Raw genomic sequence first — 18754 nt, 5'->3', positions numbered from 1 at the left:
GGCTAGCTGATCGGACTGGGCGGGAGTGAGGAGACTCCCGGAAGCGCAAGAGGCCCCCGGCGCGTAGCTGACCCCGAGCCAGGGAGTGGGTGCTTAGCAACCAGGGGATGTGCCCAGTAACGGGTTGGGGGTGGGGGGGGAAGACAGGAGGAATTGTGGGTGCCTAGCAACAGAGAGGAAGGCGGTGCCTAGCTACGAGGGGGTACTGAGAGCAGCGGAGAGGTAGCCCTGGAGGATCTGTGGGTGTCTAGCAACGGGGAGGACCCTAGCAACGGCGGAGATGGGACGGGGGAAAGTAGTTTGGAGAGGTGCGCGGGAAGAGCCATGGGTTCTTAGCAATGAGAGAGGGAACCAGGAGAAACTGGGAGCCTATTAACAGGGAAGGAAGTCTTTGGCTGGTGGGAGCCTTAGGGTAGACACGGAGGAACGTGAGGCAAAGAAGAGATCAGTCCCACAACTCCTATCCATATAGTCCCTCCTCTTCTCCCCTAGACAATGTGGCAGGAGGTGGGGGCCCTACTGCGTGCGACCTGTGGACAGCTGGGCCGGACTATTGGTCTGCCTTGTGGCGCCCTGGGGCCGGGGCCCCGCTGCTGGGTAAGAGGCTGGGGAGGGGTTTCCAAGGGGAAGAGGCTGAAGGAGGCTTCAGGGGGCCAAAGGACAGGGAGGGGTCTAAAAGGGCCAGGCAGATACCATATCCTCCGCTCTTTACCAGTGTTCACGTCTCTTGCAGGGGCCATGTGGGGATTCTTGGGCCCAGAAACTTCATCAGGATGGGCCTGGCAGGGGCCTGGGTGAGGAGGACATTCGCAAGGCCCGGGAGGCCCGGATCAGGAAGACGCCCCGACCCCAGGTATCATAGTGTACCACTCAGCAGCACCCCCATGAAGGCAGCTGGCCTCCAGAGCTTGGGAAAGGGTGTGGTGGAAGGTTGGTCGGACTGTCTGGGTGCTTTGTCCATCTTTTCCCGCTCAGACCTTCTCCCCACTTCCCACTTCCCAGCTGAGTGACCGTTCTCGAGAACGCAAGGTGCCCGCCTCCCGCATCAGCCGCTTGGCCAACTTTGGGGGTAGGTATGACTGTGGGAGACTGTGACCTAGATCAGAAGAGGTGACGTTTACAGAATGAAGCAAGGGAGAGAGTGAATCAGAGAGAGAGGAGGGAGAGATGAAAAGAGAATGAAGGCAAAGGCCTGTAAAACCAAGAGAAATAGAGAAGAATGTTATATTTATTGAGAACCTGGAATGTGCAGGGCCCCTTACACGTGGTCTCTGCAGTGAATCATTGACTGTTTGTTTCCATTCTATAGAGGAAGTGGAGGCTAAGGGAGGTAAACAGGACTAAACCCTGGGTCCTGCACCAGGATTATTCAGACTTCGGGTCACAACCTGCATTAAATAATTTAGTAGGTTGCAACCAGCATTTAAAAGAAGAATGGAAAATATGAGTGCAGATGTAGAGTCAGGGAAAAGTCTTGTTTCATGAAACATAATGTATCACTGGTCTCTATCGGTTATAATGCAAATGTCTTCTTGACTGTGAATCATGGTTCAAGTTTTAAAGACACTGATTCACAGTGTAAAGAAGGAGTCAAATGCACTGCTTAGAGCTTTGGCACCAGGCTGCCCAGGGTTCAAGGGGGTGATTCTTATGCATCCTCACTTTGTGAGTCTGGATAAGTTACTTCTCTGAGCCTCGATTTCCTTTTCTGTAGAATGGAAGTGTTTTTATAAAATTTCTCTCATGAGGGTGTGAGGACAAAATGAGTCAGTGCATAAAAGGCACTGGGAATGGTTTTTGGCATGGAGAAAGTGCTCAGAAAGTTTGAACTATGATTATTTATGGAAAGGATGAGAATACAAGAGGCAGAGTGACTTAAAAAGTCTTTGAGGACAAGGAGACAGAGGAGGCAGAGGAAATCAGAGCTGGAGAGATAACATCAAAAGGAGGAACTGAGAGGAGGCCTAGACAGACATACTGGGTGGAGGGAAGGGCAAAGATGGAGAAAAAACTGACTTAAAAGGAGAGGTACGCATGAAGAAGAGAAACAGGAGTCATAGGAAGACAGAGCGACCTGGGGGGAGAAGGGGATTGTTTCCAGGCCTTCTTACTCTTGGCTGTACACTGGAATCATCTGGAATGGATGCCTAAAAGAAAAAGAATTCCAATTCTGAGGGACTTCCTTAGCGATCCAGTGGTTAGCACCTTGCCTGCCACTGCAGAAAGTTCAGGTTCAGTCCCTGGTCAGCGAGCTAAGATCGCACATGCCGTGTGGCAAAAAAAACTTGAAACATAAAACAGCAGCAATATTGTAACAAATTCAGTAAAGATTTTGAAACTGGTCCACATCAAAAAATATAAATAATAATAATAATAAGGCTAGGGACTTCCCTGGTGGTCCAGTGGTTAAGAATCCAACGCAGGGGACTTCTGTTCGATCCCTGGTCGGGAAACTAAGATCCCACATGCCAAGGGCTCGTCTCAGGCCAGTTTAACCAGAACCTCAGTGGTGGGGCCTGGGCATCGTATTTACAAAAGCTCCTCGCGTGACTCTGGATGCAGCCAGGGGTGAGAAACACTGACCTGGGAGACAGAAACAAGGAGAGAGGGATGGAAACAGAGGTAGCTTCACCTTCATGGGAACCTCAAGCAGGGAGGCAGTGAGTAAGAGCCTGATGTAGAGACAGAGGGCTGCAGAGAGCTGACTGCAAAGAGATGGGAGACAGGGGTGCATAGAGGGAGACAGCAAAGAGGGTCAGGGAGGTGGCGAGGGGGTGGGGAAGGAGATCGCCCCAGAGCAAGCGAGCACTCAGGCCCCCCTCTCCCTTCCTCAGGACTGGCTGTGAGCTTGGGGCTGGGAGCACTGGCTGAGGTGGCCAAGAAGTCCCTGCCTGGAGGAGGTATACAGCCAGGTAAGCAAGCCACGTGCCTGGGTCCACACCCTGGCCTTGCTGTGTGTCCTGGGGCAAGTGGTTTCATCTCTCTGAGCCCTAGTTTCCTCATACAGAGAATGGAGCCGATGATGACACAGCCACCTCTTTGGGTCATGGTGGAGTGCTCAGAGCAGGTGAAGCTGTTGTCAGGGTGGTGATGGGTAGAAGCAGGTCATGGGGGAAAAAAATGTAAGCCATCCACAGTGCAGTTCCTAACTGTAAGCAGCAGAGGAAGTACAAAAATAGGAGAGCTGCTGAGGGTCTGCAGCCAATAGAGATGGACTGGGCAGTGCAGAGATCAGCATTTGTGGGTACGATTCCCCAGCATGTCAATGTCTTGAAATGTCTTGATATTCTAAATGAAAAAGAGACTAGAGAGATAATAATCGACAAGGGGAACTTGTGAGCCATGATTGAATGTTGGAAAAAAAAAGACTATAAAAGACTTTGGGGGACAATTGGGAAAATCAGAATATGACTGGATGGTAGATAGTTGAGAATTAGTGTTAATTTTCTTTTTTTTAAACGTCAAATGTATTAACTCTGTTATTATTTTCATTTTGTATTTTTTGGCCACATGGCATGTGGAACTTCTCTGACCAGGGATCGAACCCATGCCCCCTGCATTGGAAGCATGGAGTCTTACCCACTGGACCATCAGGGCAGTCCCAGTGTTAATTTTCTTGGATGTGATTTTGGCATCGTGATTGTCTAGGGGATTATTCTTATTCTTAGCACAGGTTAAGTGCAGATCAGTCAGTAAAAATAATGGTCATTGTCTGGGTACAGTTAAAGTGGGTGAAGGAGCATGTCAAAACTTTGAATCAGGTATGTAGGTATTCACAGGATGAATGCATCCTTTCTGTCTGTTTGGATCTTTTTCAAAGGAAAAAGTTGACAGTAGGTGGAGGAACAGTCTGGCTTTAAGGTAAGGCCAGACTGAATTTACAACCTGCCCTGCCGCTTCTGTGCTGTGTGACCTAGAGCCAGGCAAGGCACCTTTCTGAATCTCTGGCTTCCTCACCTTGAAATTTAAGGCATTGGTTTTTCTTACATCCTGGGGTGATTGTAGAGATTCAGCCAAAGAATCCATAGAAACACTTAAAATTCTGCCTAGCACAAGGTGAGCCCTCAATAAAGAGCTCAATAACTGTTATGAAATAAAAGCTTATCAAACACTTTATTGAATAATAGAATTTGCATATAGAACCACACATATCTAATTGTACAGAATGGGTCATTTTCACAAAGTGGACGCATCTGTGCACCCATATCGAAAACCCCTAAAACAAGCAGTTCTCAGACTTTTTAATCTTAAGATCCATTTACACCTTTAAAACTGAGGACTGGATAGACCAAATGTGTTATATCTATACACTGGGATTTTATTCAGCCATGAAAAGGAATGAAGGACTGATCCATGCTATTGTGTGGTTGAATCTTGAAATACTATCCTAAGTGAAAGAAGCCAGACACAAAAGGCCACATATTTTATGATTCTGTTTATCTAAAATGTCCAGAGGAGGGAAATCTACAGAGATAGAAAGTAGATTAGTGGTTTCCAGGGGCTCAAGGGCAGGTGGGTGAGGGAAATGGGAGGGGGTAACTGCTCACAGGCTTCCCTGGTGGCCCAGTGGTGAAGAATCCACCTGCCAATGCAAGAGCCACCAGTTCAATCCCTGGGAAGACACTCTGGAGAAGGAAATGGCACCCACTCCAGTACTCTTGCCTGGAAAATCCCATGGACAGGGGAGCCTGGCAGGCTACAGTCCATGGGATCATAAAAGAGTCAGACACGACTTAGCGGCTAAACAACTGCTAATAGGTATGGGTGTCCTTTTGGGGGTGATGAAAATGTTCTGTAATTGATCGTGGTGATAGTTGCACAACTGAAAATACTAGAAGTCACTGAACTGTGTGCTTTAAATGGGTAAATTATATCGTGTATGAATTACCTCTCAATAAAACCATTAAAAAACAGAATGAGAACCCCAAGAACTTGTTTATGTAGGTTATATTTACTATATGTGCTGTATTGGAGATTAAAACAGAAAAATTTGGGAAGATTCCCTGGTAGTCCAGTGGTTAAAACTCTGCGCTTTCACCACCAATGGCCTGGGTTCAATTCCTGGTTGGTGAACTAAGATCCCATTTTTTTTTGGCACAGTTTTGCCAAAAAAAAAAGAAATTTAAAAACTGAAAAATGTTGTAAACAAGAATATACACACTCACTCCATCTGTCATCAGAGCAATTACAGCATCACAAGTCACAGAACTTCTGGAAAACTCCACTGAACATTTATAGGCTAATAAGGGTGAAAAAGGGCAAATAATATATTGATATAATTATGAAAGTTCTGTTCTCACAGACTCTCCTAGAGGGTTTCAGGGCCCCCAGACCACACTTGGAAAATTGCTGCCCTGGTTCTCCAGAAGCTCTTCTGTACCCATTCTGGCACATCCTCCCCACATCAGGGGTCCCCACTGTCTTGGCTTCTGACCCTCAAGATTAGTTGTGTCTGTTTTTGCTCCTTACACCCATATCATCAGACAGTATTTCGTGGCACGTGTCTGGCTTGTTCTGCTCAGCAGTCTGTTTAAGAGGTGGGTCTGTGTTACTGTAAGCTGTCATAGGTTGTTTGTTCAACACTGTTCTCATCACTCCGTGGCTCTCCCACAGTCCCTTTGTTGGTTCTGTTGATGGTCCTTTGGGTTGTTTCCATTTCGAGACTGTTAGAACAGTGTTGCCGAGAACCTTCTTGGGGCATCTGTTGGTGGACACATTTATGCATTTCTCTTGGGGATATACCTCAGAGAGAAATTGGGTACAGTTGTATGCCTCAGTGGAGACTTCCCAACTGCTTCCCAAAGGGCTTGGGCCGTGGCACAGTCATCAGCAGTGTTGGCATTCCAGCGTTCCACATCTTTGCCAACACTTAGTATTGTCGTCTTTGTTTTAGCCATTCTGGTGTCTGTGCGGTGGTGTCATAATGATCTTTTTTGTGGTTGCCGTACTAACGATGATTCTCTCCACCCCAGAGGGAGGCTCCCAGCCAGGCTCCAGCCTTTTCCTGTCGGAGGCCAACGCTGAAAGGATCGTGCAGACCTTGTGTACAGTTCGGGGGGCCGCCCTCAAGGTTGGCCAAATGCTCAGCATCCAGGGTACAGCAGCGTGATGACTCTTGACTCCTGACCCCTGACCTCAGCCTCACCCCACCCCACCTACCACCAAGCCCCAGCTTCAGATACTCCCACAGGGCCCCTCGTGGCCTCCCCTCTCACTGGCTTCCCTCTCCCCGTTGTCTCCCAAGACAACAGCTTCATCAGCCCCCAGCTGCAGCGCATCTTCGAGCGGGTCCGCCAGAGCGCCGACTTCATGCCACGCTGGCAGATGCTGGTGAGTGCTCCGAGTGGGAAAGGCTGTTGAAGGAGGCCTGCCCCACCTGCCTGGCCCTCCTGGCTTCATGGCTCGGCTCCCTGTCTGACTCAGTGTTCCCATTCGTTAAATGGGAATCACTAAAGCCCACATCTCGGAGGATGGTGGTGATGAGTCAGTGAGAAAAAAGCACAGAGCTGTTCGTCCAGTTCGTGGCAGGCTCAGGGCTCTGTCTGGGCTGTGAAAGAGGCTGTGAAGCACTGTGGTCAGAGGCCAGACTTTGGGAGTTCAAACCCCAGCTCTGCCACTTGCTACCTGTGCGGTCAGACACGTGGCCTGCCCTTTCTGCTTCAGTGACCTCATCTATGATTGGTGGTAGTTCTAACAACGCCCACGTCTTGGGGTTACAGAAACCAGTGTGTGCAAAGCACCTGGAAGGGCCCCTGACACACCACGAGTGACATGCAAATGTTAGCTCTTCTTATTACCGTTTTTTTAATTAAAGGAGAGCGTGTCTGTAAATAGGTTGGCACAGAGCCTGCAGTGAGTAACTGCCCAGGACATGAGCTGTTCTAGTCACTGGGGCAAGGGTGTGGAGTCCAGGATACAGCCACCTGCCTTCTGAGTGCTGTTTTCTCCCCCTCCATATGAGCCACTCTGCACAGGGCCCAGCCCACAGGAAGAGCTCTGTAATTTTAGCTCTTTTTTATCATGTTAACTGTAGAGTTAATAATACAATATACGGGTATATGGGTATAATGGAGGACAATTATCAATCTTGAAGTAAAAAGTGTTAGTTGCTCAGTTGTATCCGACTCTTGTGACCCCATAGATTGTAGCTGGCCAGGCTCCTCTGTCCATGGAATTCTCCAGGCAAGAATGCTCGAGTGGGTTGCCATTCCTTTCTCCAGGGGATTTTCCCAACCACTGATCAAACCTGGGTCTCCCATGTAGCCGGCAGATTAACTATACATAATAGCATTCCCCACAGCAGCCTGCACAGCCTCAGGAGTATGGGCCTTCCAGTCTGTCGGCGCCTGGCTCATCACCTTGGGTCAGGAGGCCTCTCTCTGAGCCTCAGTTTCCCCATCTGTAAAGTGGGGTAGCAGCCAAGAGCTTGGCCCAAGGCCTTGCATGTGGTGAGTGTGGTTATTAGCATGTGAAGCGCTCAGCACAGGGCGTGGATCCAGCTGCCTGAAACCATGATGACGAGTGTGATGACCACTCTCCCTAGAGAGTTCTCGAAGAGGAGCTCGGCAGGGACTGGCAGGCCAAGGTGGCCTCTCTGGAGGAGGTGCCCTTTGCAGCTGCCTCCATTGGGCAGGTGCACCAGGGCGTGCTGAGGGACGGCACAGAGGTGGCCGTGAAGATCCAGGTGAGAGGGGAAGCAGGGTGGGAGTGGGGGGGCACTTGGCCACCCCAGGGGGTGACTCCCATCCCCCCTGCCTCTTCCCCTCCCAGTACCCAGGCGTTGCCCAGAGCATCCAGAGCGACGTCCAAAACCTGCTGGCGGTGCTCAAGATGAGCGTGGCTCTGCCAGAGGGTGAGGCACTCAGAAACCCCCTCACCCCGACCCCGACTGTGGCGGGTGGCACCCTGAAGACATAAAGTCGGGGGAGGGGCTGGACGCAGCAGGGGGTGGCCAGCAGCTCAGGGCAGGGTGTTTCACATGTGTGAGCCCGAGTGAGCGCCCAAGTCTGGGTGTTTGAGACAGAATGAAGGGACACCAAGGTGGGGAGAGCCCAGAGTATAGGCGTGTGACAAAGTCAGGCTTAGACATGCCGACAGAGATCCTGAGAGACAGAAGCCCAGACAGAAATCCAGAAACAGACACACGGGATGTGCAGAGCAGGACAGGAGGCCTGAGCCGCAGAAACAGGAGGAGGTGTCAGTGGGACCTCACAAGTGTGTTGCAGTATGTGAGAGAGCGCCTGAGGGAGATGGAGCAGAGTGTGTGTGTAGAGAGAGAGAGGGCGGGGGGAGAGCAAGAATGAGAGAGTCAGGCCCAGAGGGAAGCTTCAGAGACACTGGAAGCAGCATAAGAGAGTAAGAAATAGGGACAGAGGGGGTCTTCCCCGGCCGTCCAGTGGTTAAGACTCTGCGCTTCCACTGCAGGGGGCACAGGTTCGATCCCTGGTCAGAGAACTAAGATCCCACATGCCATGGTGTGTGCAGTGTGGCCAAAAAAGGGACAGAGAACAGGTGGCAGATGTGACTGTGAAAGGGGCCTAAGGACCGGTGTGCGTGCCTAAGAAAGAGACCCCAGCCGAGAGGCTTCCACAGAGGCGCAGCTGTGTGAAGGGCTGAGGGGAGTGTGTGCCCAGAGCATATGGGTGAGAGACATGGAGCAGAAGGGATGAGGGCTGGGGAGACAGTGACAGACACGACTGACAGGAGAAGACGTCCCTGAGTGGGAGCCTGAGGGGTCAGGCAGGGGTCAGGAGGCAGGCTGTGGCCTTCCCTGCCTGACACGGCTGCACCCCCCACCCCCCGCCCCCACTCCCCACCCCCAGGCCTGTTTGCTGAGCAGAGCCTGCAGGCCTTGCAGCGGGAGCTGGCGTGGGAGTGTGACTATCGTCGTGAGGCGGCCTGTGCCCAGAACTTCAGGTGAGCTGACGCCCCTACAGGCCCCAGGACGGGCCTCCCTGGTGGCTCAGGCAGTAAAGAATCTGCCTGCAATGCAGGAGACCCGGGTTCAATCCCTTTGTGGGGAAGATCCCCTGGAGAAGGGAATAGCTACCCACTCCAGTATTCTTGCCTGGGAAATCCCAAGGACAGAGGAGCCTGGCGGGCTACAGTCCATGGGGTCGGGAATAGTTGGACATGACTGAGTGACTAACACACACACACACAGGCCCCTGGAGGCCCCCTTCCGCCCTCCAGATTCCTTCACGGGCTGAGAGGGCAGCTGGAGCCCTATGGTGGGGCTGGCAGACTGCTTCTCTCTTCGTTCATTTGGTCATCCATCCAGCCCTTCACTCATTACTTCATTCACACCCTGTGTCCTCTGTGAGCATTCTAAATTCCTCTCTCTAAATGTCTCTACTTTCTCATGGGTCAAATAGGACACTGAATCACTGCAGTCCGATGCAGGAGACAGACTTGTCAGCAGGCACTCAGTCACACGAGATACCATCACACCCACTGGACTAACAGAGATGAAGCTATCAAGAGTTGGGGGCTCCGGGGACTTCCCTGGTGGTCCAGTCCCTAAGATTCTGCCCTTACAATGCAGGGGCACAGGCTCAGTTCCTGGTCAGGGAACTAAGATCCCGTGTGCCTTACATCGTGGCCAAAAAATAAAACTAAAAACAAAAGAGCTGGGGGCTCCAGGGCATCCCTTATACTCTGTGGGCAGGAGGAACAATGGATAGCAGCATTTTGGAGAATGGTTTGGCATCATCAAGGCTCAGGATCCATATCTAACCCAACAGTTGCCCTCCTGGCTAAATACTCTAGGGACACTTATGCCAGTATGCACCATCAGACTTTTCCAGAATACTCAGAACACTCATAGCCTCAAATTGGAAACAACCCAAATCTATCAAACTTAGCCAGCAGGGTGGATAAATAAACTATGGTATATTCATCAACACAGTATCACGTAGCATTGAAAAGGAGTGAACTTCAGCTCCATGGAACAGTGGTTGTATCTTAGAGGCATCGTGATAAACTGCAATTAATGATATCTCACTGAGACCCTCCACAGTGCAGAGCATGGCCCACATGTTTACTGAGCACAGATCTGTAGATACGAAGGCAGTAGAAGGCAGTGGTTAGGGGCCTGGGCTCAGATGTGGGATCCTGTCAGGATTTAGTCCTGGGTCAGTCCTTAATGGACTGGATAGCTTTAATATGCATGGTGACCTCAAGAGAGCATCCTCCTCAGGGAAAGTGAAGATAAAGGAGAATTGTGCTGGGACTTCCCTGGTGGTCCAGTGGCCAAGACTCCCTGCTCCCAATGTAGGGGGCCCAGGGTTCAATCCCTGGTCAGGAAACTAGATCCCACACACCACATCTAAGAGTTCACAGGCCACAGCTGAAAGGTTCCGTGTGCTGGAACTATGACCCAGCACAACCAAATAAGTATTTTTTTTAAAAAGAGGGAATTGTTGTGCTGACTGAATGCTCAGCAGAAGCCTGGCCCATGAGGAGCACTTCAAACATCAGAGATTTAATCAACAAGCACAAAAATACCAGCCCCCAAAGCAGAACATCAATGTGGGAGACCTGGTTAGATCCCTGGGTTGGGAAGATCCCCTGGAGGAGGGCCTGGCAACCCACTCCAGTATACTTGCCTGGAGAATCCCCATGGACAGAGGAGCCTAGAGGGTTACAGTCCATGGGGTCACAAAGAATCAGACATAACTGAGTGACTAAGCACAGCGCAGGAAAGTAGGACCTGGAGAAAGAGAGTGTCAAGTGGGCTGGGCCAAAGCACTCCTGTGTGGGGTCTGGGGAGACCACCCCCTCCCAGAATTTCCCAGTGCTCTTAGGATAAAACCCATATCATTTCCCCAGCTCCCTGTCCCCCTACCTTCCCCACACCAGCCTTCCTACAGGTCCCCAACCAGAGGCCTTGCTCATATTCTTTGCCTCCCATATCTTACAGTAACATGCTTATCTCAGTCTACTGTTGATCTGTCTGTTTGTTAGAATGTGGTCTTCTGCGACTGATGGCGGGGGCAGGGGGGCATGCCTGGGGCTCCTCTTACTGCTCTGTCACCCAGCATCATCCAACACAGGGATGGACGCCAAGAATGCCCTTTATTAGTCAGTGCTTCCCTGGTGGCTCAGAGGGTAAAGCGTCTGCCTGCAATGCAGGAGACCTGGGTTTGATCCCTCGGTCAGGAAGATCCCCTGGAAAAGGAAGTGGCAACCCACTCCAGTACTCTTGCCTGGAAAATCCCATGGACAGAGAAGCCTGGTAGACTATAGTCCATGGGATCGCAAAGAGTCGGACACGACTGAGCGGCTTCACTTTCACTTTCAGAATAATGACTCCAAGGAGTGGCCAATGAGTATCACTGTGGACTCAAAGATTTGTATATCAGTGACTATTTTTCAGATAGATGAATTAATAAGTTGATGAGAAAGTAATGCTCATTGAGTTTCATACACTGAGCTCATCCCGGGGTGAACAGAAGTCAGAGAAGCGTTTCCAGTAGGGAAGTGGTCCCTGGGTCTCCCGCCGCACTTAGGGGCAGGCACAGACAATTGCTGAATGAATGCATGAGCGAATGAAGGAAATGTCTGAATGGGTGTCAGTCCAGCCAGGTACTGGCCATCACTCAGGGCAGAGAGGAAAGAAGAGGGCGGGAGAGAAGACAAGACACAGACTTTCCCACGGAAGACTTCTCAGAGGAGGGGCAGGGCTCAAGCCAGGGCCACAGAGGCCTGAAGAGTGAGGTGCCCACCCCTACCCTCCCATCTGCCCCAGGCAGCTGTTGGCAGATGACCCCTTCTTTCGGGTGCCGGCGGTGATTCAGGAGCTGTGCACGATGCGGGTGCTGGGCATGGAGCTGGCTGGAGGGGTCCCCCTGGACCAGTGCCAGGGCTTGAGCCAGGACATCCGGAACCAGGTACATGGACTCATGGGACAGTCAGAAGGGTGCTGCCCTGGGGCAGGGCTGGCTGGGCAGGGCAGGTCAGACCCAAGGTCCCCCTCCAGGCTTCAGAGGGCTTTACAGGGGCACATGACTCTGAGATTTCTGTTACTGCTTCTCTCCACCCCAGATCTGCTTCCAGCTCCTGAGGCTTTGTCTTCGGGAGCTGTTTGAGTTCCGATTCATGCAGACGGACCCCAACTGGGCCAACTTCCTGTATGATGCTTCCAGCCACCAGGTGGGTTCCTTGTGATGTGTCAGGGTGTGTCAGCTGCTGTAACAGATTTCCCAATATGTCAGTAGCTCAGCACAATAGCTCCAATAGCTATTATAGCAGGCTGGAGCGGCGTCCTGCATGCAGTGATTCAGGGACCCAGGCTCCTTCCCTTTTGTGAGTGTGCCACCCGCCGCCACCCCCCCACCCCTACCCCAGGCCTTGAAAGGCTCTCCTTCCAGTGCAAGGGGAAAGAGAGGTTGAGAAGGTAACCCCCTGCCTAACTGCTTTGGCCAGAAATGACCCATCATTCTCTTCACCATTCCATTGATAGGAACTGGACACATGATTCGTCTAGGTGCAAGGGATGCTGGGAAATCTCTGGCTAGGCAGTGGCAATGGAGAAGAGTCATTACCTCACCTGTCATTCATTTAGAACATCCCAAGTATTAACACCTACTGCCTCCTGACAGTGATGCCAAGACAACTCCAACCCTTGCCTTCCCAGAGTTCCTCACCCAACACAGGGCCCTATCACCAGACAACGTGACCTGCAGTTAGTACCTTGGTAGGGAAGCACAGGCCACAGAGGGGTCAAGTGATGGGGGAAGCTCAGGGGTTGGTGGGAAGCCAGGGAAAGTGGCTAACCCTGCCTGGGGTGAGCAGGGCCAAGGAAGCTGAAACAAGAAAGACACAGCCATTTAAGGAGCAGGGAATGAAGAGCTTTCCTGGTAAAGGACACAGGCCATCCAAAGGCCTGGGAGTGACAGTTTGCACTGAAAGGCTCTCGGCATGCATGGTTGCTCAGTAGCTTTCCAGTTGCTCAGTGGTCTGTGCCATTCCTTCCCCAGAGGGGTCCTTCTAAAGCACAAGTCCCTTCCACAGCTTCCAGCACCCTCAGGGTCCAGTGAGCCATGTGCTGGGGGCAACAGGGCCCCACTGCATCCAGCCTCTGTCCCTTGCCACCTTCTTCCCCCAAGTGCACAGACGCCTGCCTCCTTCCAAGGCTCCCACGGCAGGGAGGGCAGTTTCCCCAACTCGGGGGCCAGGGTGGGGGTTCAGGGCGGTGATCTGAGTCCTGACATCAATTCGTTGGGTCTCAGAAGCTGTTTTATTTTAAAGGCATAGACTATGTTGCCAGTAGGAGGGATCATATTGTTTCGGGACACTTGTGTTTGATGTTTATTTATGTGTGCATTCTCACTGGAGCCCAGAATAATCTGCATTTTCTTCCCCCCCACTTTATTTAAATTGGAGTACAGAGCTTCCCTGGTGGGTCAATAGTAAAGAGTCCATCTGCCAATGCAGGAGATGTGGGTTCCATCCCTGGGTTTCGGAAGATCCCCTGGAGGAGGAAATGGCAACCCACTCTAGTATTCTTGCCTGGAAAAATCCCATGGACAGAAGAGCCTGCCAGGTTACAGTCCATGGGGTCGCAAAAGAGTCAGACACAACTTAGCGACTAAACAACAACAAATAGTTGCTTTATACTGATGTGTCAATTTTTGCTGTAGAGCACAATGACTCAGCCACGCGTATCCTTATATCCCCTCATTTTTGAATCTGCATTTTCTTACTGTGGGTTGTGGTCAATAGTTTGAACTCCACTGTTACAGAGAAACTTACACATGTGTTCATTCACTAGCAAAACCCCAAAATAACCACAGTGCCCATCAAGCAGATAAATGTGATATATTCATCCAACAGGATCTTAACTGGGCAGTGAAAAAATGAATGAAAGAGCTAGAGCAGTGGCGATGAACTGCAAAACCATGTTGAACACAAAGAATTTGCAGAATGACTATCATAAATGCCACGTATGGGAAGTTTTAAAATACGCAAAACATGACTATGTATTGTTCCGGGGTCCACATATATGCAGAAAATGTAGCAATGCACACATGGGAATTTCGGGAAACAATAGTAATTTCAGGAAAGCGGCACCCTGAAAGAGAGGGTAGGGACTGCGGGAGGTAGAATCAGGCCCCACTTTGATTGGTAGTGTATTTGTGAGTATATTGGTGGTAGGATTTGTGAGCGTTGATTTCACTTTTCCATGTATTTTCTTATTCTCTAGGTGTTTCTTTTTCTTCTGTGCCTAAAACATGTTATTATAAAAACAACTAGAACCCCCCAAATAAAAGCCAGGTCCCATCAGCTTCATGTGGGGATGGATTGAAGTGTGGAGACCAGAAGCCAGGAGTCCCGGGAGGCGGCTGGTCAGGGACTCAGGCAGGAGGGGGTATGTGGGGGGACAGAGGGATGGGCCCTGGCACCCTCACAGACAATGGGGAGCATTGGTGGACTCCCAGCGTCACTTTCACCATCCCTCAATCCCAGGTGACCTTGCTGGACTTCGGGGCAAGCCGGGAATTTGGGACCGAATTCACAGACCATTACATTGAGGTGAGTGCCCCCCCCAGCTCTGGGGTCTCTAAGGGCCAAGCCTCAAGCCAGATACTAAGGCTTGCAGAGAAGGAGAAATACACTATCTGGTATTAAGAAATAAATAATAAGGCTCTGGATCTCTGAAGCCATGCTTTGCAGCTTGTATGGAACAGGGGAGGGACATAGAATTAGGAAACTCCTGAATAACAAGTGGTTTCTTAAACCCTAGGAGGCTGGGGTGGGGTGGGGGAGCTGGCAGAAGAGAGGTGTCAGAGACAGGCCTAGGGCTCTGGCTTGAGGAACTGGGCCTTGTGAGGTGTGGGGGGGTCCCCTTTGCATGGGGACAGGAAAGAGTTGGTTACCCCCCACCCCAACACAGACACACAGGCTCCCTGGGGTTCTCTCTGCAGGCCACTCTGGAGCTACAAAGCGGAGGCCTCTGGGTAGTTGGGACATCCCCTCCCCACCCCCAGAGTCCTGTTTAGCATGGCCCTCTTGCCTCCTCCCCAGCCTTTTCCAGTTTAAAAAAGCCCTGTCACACGGGTCCCCCGAGGACCACAGGCGTGACAGATGGCCAGACAGGCTGGGGCAGGGGGAGCTGGGACAGACCAGAACTGCCAGAGTTAATCCTGTATCCCCCTTCCTCCCAAGAAGGGGCAACCCGGTGGTGAAGGGTTCGTCCCCCTTCCCCTCCTCGCCGGGCCATTCCCCACTTTGACCCTGGTTCCTCTTCTGGGAAGCAGGGACCCTCCTATCCACCTTTTAATACAGTAAGTCCCCTACACACAAACCTTCTAGTTGCAAACTTTCAAAGATGCGAACCTCTGCTCACACGTCCTGTCACGTAAGTTAGTTCACGTGTCTGGCGTCTCCTGTCCCCTCTGTTGTCACCTGGCACATCCTCGACAAGGGCCTGTGCTTTCGTTTACTGCACAGTGTGGAGTACAGCAGTGCAACGTCTTTCTTTCAAGCCCACGATGTCCGGAAGCAAGCGTAAAAGCAGCAGTATATAACTGATTGTGTTAACGGGGTACCCAGGCTAACTTTGTTGGACTTAGGAGTAAAACTGAACTTAGGAATCTGCTCTCAGAAAGGAACTCATTCGTATGTAGGGTACTTACTGTAGTAATAGGAATTCGTGATATTTATGGTGTTTCCTTCATGTGGGCAACTTCCCCGGTGGCTCAGTGGTAAAGAATCCGCCTGCAATGCAGGAGACACGGGTAGACGTGGGTTCAATCCCTGGGTCAGGAAGATCCCTTGAAGGAGGAAATGGCAACCCACTCCAGTATTCTTGCCAGGAAAACCCCGTGGCCATTGGAGCCTGGAAGGCTACAGCCCATAGATCCACAAACAGTCGGACACACCAAGCACACACGCGCCACGCAAAGCACACCACAGATACACCCTCATCCTCCCAGAGCCCCATGAGGAAGACAATTTCATCACCCCCACTTCACAGATGAGAAAGCAGAGGCCCCCAGAGCAAAGCGACTTCCCCAGAGTCAGCCAGCGAGTGGCAGAGCTGGGATAGAGCCCAAGCAGGCTGGCTCCCGGTTCTGTCTGTCTGTCCCTGCGCCCTCAGCTCCTGCCCACTACATGGCTGGAGAGCTGCTTAGCTCCAAACACTGATTTACTAAACAAGGGTTTTCACCAAGGGCCTCCTGAGTGAGTGCCAGACCCTGTGCCACTTGGGACTACACCCAACTGCGATCCCTGCCCTCTTGGGGCTCCAAGTCCAGTATGGAAGCCAGACATCAACCAAGTGATCCCAGAGATGGCAGCCTCAGAGGCAGTTCTGGGTCACGGTCACACCCTTTAGCAACTGAGTGTTTGGACCGTGGGCATCACTTGGCATCTGCTTTCCTCTGTCCTGCTTCCAGGCAGCCTCTGCCTTCCCAGCCAAGTGGGCAGAATGCCTGACCACCCCAACCTCCAGGCTCAGAAACAGTCTTGAGAGAGGCACAGACAGGGGTAAGGTGGAGAGGGAGAGGCTTCCAGGTGAGAGGGCTTAGGTAGAAGAAAACGGAAGTGGATCTGGGCAGGGCCAGACTTCCAGCTCCCGTCTCCAGACCCACCCTTGAACCCCTCAGACCCTGTGCCCACATCCGCCTTTCCAGGTGGTGATGGCTGCAGCCAATGGAGATAAAGATCGGGTCCTGCAGAAATCGAGAGACCTCAAATTTCTCACAGGCTTTGAGACCAAGGTGGGGAGAGTTGGAGCTGGTGTCTCCTTGCGGAGAGTAAAAGCGCTTCTCTCTACTGGGGGAACTGTGGATGAATGGGGGACTCTAGGGGGACCACTTCTCTCTACTGGGGGAACTGTGGATGAATGGGGGACTCTAGGGGGACCGCTTCTCTGTACTGGGAGCTCTGGGGAGGAGGGGTAAATGGGGGTACCACTCATCTATTCTACAGAGGGAGTTGGGGGCTGCTTGTGGATCTGGTGGGACAGGCGGTTGAGGAACAGAAGCTGCATCTCTGTCCTAGAGAGTGAAGGCTATGTGTCAACCGGAGGCCCTAAGAGGACAGGAAGGGTGCTTTCTTTGGGGAGTAGAGGGGGGCTGCTTGTCTCTTAGGGGCTCTGGAAGGAGCGGAGGCTGCCTGTTACTCTCTGGGAAATTGAGGGCTTGTGTTTGTACTTGAGACTCTGGGGGAGCAGAGGGCTATATGTCCACACTGGGTGCCTCTGGTCTCCCCAATCCCTAGGCATTCTCGGATGCCCACGTGGAGGCTGTGATGATCCTGGGGGAGCCCTTTGCCACCCAGGGCCCCTACGACTTTGGAGCGGGTGACACTGCCCGCCGCGTGCAGGGCCTCATCCCTGTGCTGCTGCGGCACCGGCTTCACCCACCGCCCGAGGAGACCTATGCTCTGCACCGGAAGCTTGCCGGGGCTTTCCTGGCCTGTGCCCGCCTCCGTGCCCACATCGCCTGCCGGGACCTCTTCCAGGACACCTACCACCGCTACTGGGCCAGTCGCCAGGCATAGCCACAGCCTATAGCCTCCTAACCAGAGGACCCATCAGAGAGACTCCATCTCAGGACTCCAGCCCCATCGCAGGCCATCCCCTGCTATGAGGCCTCTTTTTCTCCCCTGCTCTAGGCCTGGGGGCCCACTTTTGGCTTGGGACTAGGACACTCCCAGCTTCATATGCCCATGTCCTGCCCTCCCCACTCCAAAGGGAGCATCCGGGAATTCTACCCTGGTATTAATTTATTTCTGGAAACATTTGAGAGTCTTAGACCCCTCTGCACTGCCATCACGGAGATGCAGAGGCAGCTAGAGGGGGAGCCCCTCACCTCTGCCTCAGGTCCCCCATAGATGTCCGTGAAAGAGGAGGGGGTGGTGGTTGGTGGGGGCAGCCCTCACCTTTGCCTTGCTCACCCCTGCACCAGCTGCCTTCTCCCTGGTGGCATCCTCTCTGTGTGTTTGGGGAGGGCATGGTGGGGGGTGAAACTTCAGACCTAATAAAAGTGACCCTCCCACTCCCCCAGTTCTTTTCTCTGCTACCGGGTGGGGGGAGGTCGCAGGCTGCCTCCAGGTGCAGATGGCCATCCCTCTCCCACCCTCTTGTCTGAAAGCCCCAGTCCTGCCTGGGCCATCTGTTGCCAGGAACCTCCTTCTCTCCTTTCCCTACCGCCCCCCCATCCTGCCCCTCCCGCACGTGCTGACCACCTGCTCTGAAGGCTGCAGCAGCTGAGAAGGCCTTCCTCCCCAACCCCCAGAACACATACACACACACACACCCCACCTCCCAGCCTCCTGGCTCCCTTCGCTCGCCTCCCAGCAACCTCGCTTTTTTGCTAATGGGCCTTAATGCCCCTGCCAGCTGCTTTGCCAAACCCGCAGGACTGGGCGGGAGCAGGGGCGCTTGGGTGGCCAGAAGCCGCTCCCCCGTCCCAGCCTGGTGCCCCCGCCCCCAAAGCTGAACCGACCGCGCACCAGGACGTCGGGGTCTGTTCACTCCCCCTCCCCTTCCCAGCAAAAAGTGCCTCGTCACCGCTTCTGCCCGCCCCCGCTGGGCTGGGAGATCCGTGGGGTTAGCGGAAAGATTTGGGGATGTGGGGCAGCGAGGCGCCTCCCGAGGCAAATCTTTCGGACGCAGAACTTAAGGGGATCTGAGGTCAGGGGTCACGGAGGGGAAGGGAGCCCACGCCTGGATGGACCGAGAAGAACCAGTGTCCGCGAGATTCACGTGCGTGCTCAGCCCAGGACTGGCCAATGGGCGTGGCGG

The 18754-nt window shown here is 52.6% G+C and overlaps 1 protein-coding gene across 5 annotated transcripts; it reads left to right on the top strand.

Moving 5' to 3' along the window:
- On the top strand, positions 1-18008 carry COQ8B (coenzyme Q8B). Of its 5 annotated transcripts, none has more exons than XM_018062437.1 (15): positions 1-85; positions 493-597; positions 734-853; positions 1003-1069; positions 2835-2912; positions 5973-6095; positions 6245-6330; positions 7544-7684; positions 7771-7852; positions 8823-8916; positions 11750-11891; positions 12046-12153; positions 14470-14535; positions 16638-16724; positions 17227-18008. In XM_018062437.1, exons 2-15 carry the CDS (start codon positions 496-498, stop codon positions 17506-17508), a joined length of 1578 nt encoding a protein of 525 aa, XP_017917926.1. In that variant the 5' UTR covers positions 1-85; positions 493-495; the 3' UTR covers positions 17509-18008. The 5 variants fall into 5 exon arrangements, with proteins under 5 accessions (XP_017917926.1, XP_017917928.1, XP_017917931.1 ...); XM_018062439.1 differs by having other exon boundaries at positions 17-89; XM_018062438.1 differs by lacking the exon at positions 1-85 and adding an exon at positions 109-222.

Source organism: Capra hircus, chromosome 18, assembly GCF_001704415.2.
Source record: "Capra hircus breed San Clemente chromosome 18, ASM170441v1, whole genome shotgun sequence".
Lineage (NCBI taxonomy): Eukaryota > Metazoa > Chordata > Mammalia > Artiodactyla > Bovidae > Capra > Capra hircus.
The sequence above is the reverse complement of the archived record's forward strand: the minus strand, read 5'-3'. Positions and strand labels throughout refer to the sequence as shown.

Coding starts and splice junctions, on each gene's coding strand:
- COQ8B (XM_018062437.1), top strand. CDS start 496: ATGTGGCAGGAGGTGGGGGCCCTACTGCGTGCGACCTGTGGACAGCTG. Junction 598..733: donor GGCCGGGGCCCCGCTGCTGG/GTAAGAGGCTGG, acceptor CGTCTCTTGCAG/GGGCCATGTGGGGATTCTTG. Junction 11,892..12,045: donor GCCAGGACATCCGGAACCAG/GTACATGGACTC, acceptor TCTCCACCCCAG/ATCTGCTTCCAGCTCCTGAG.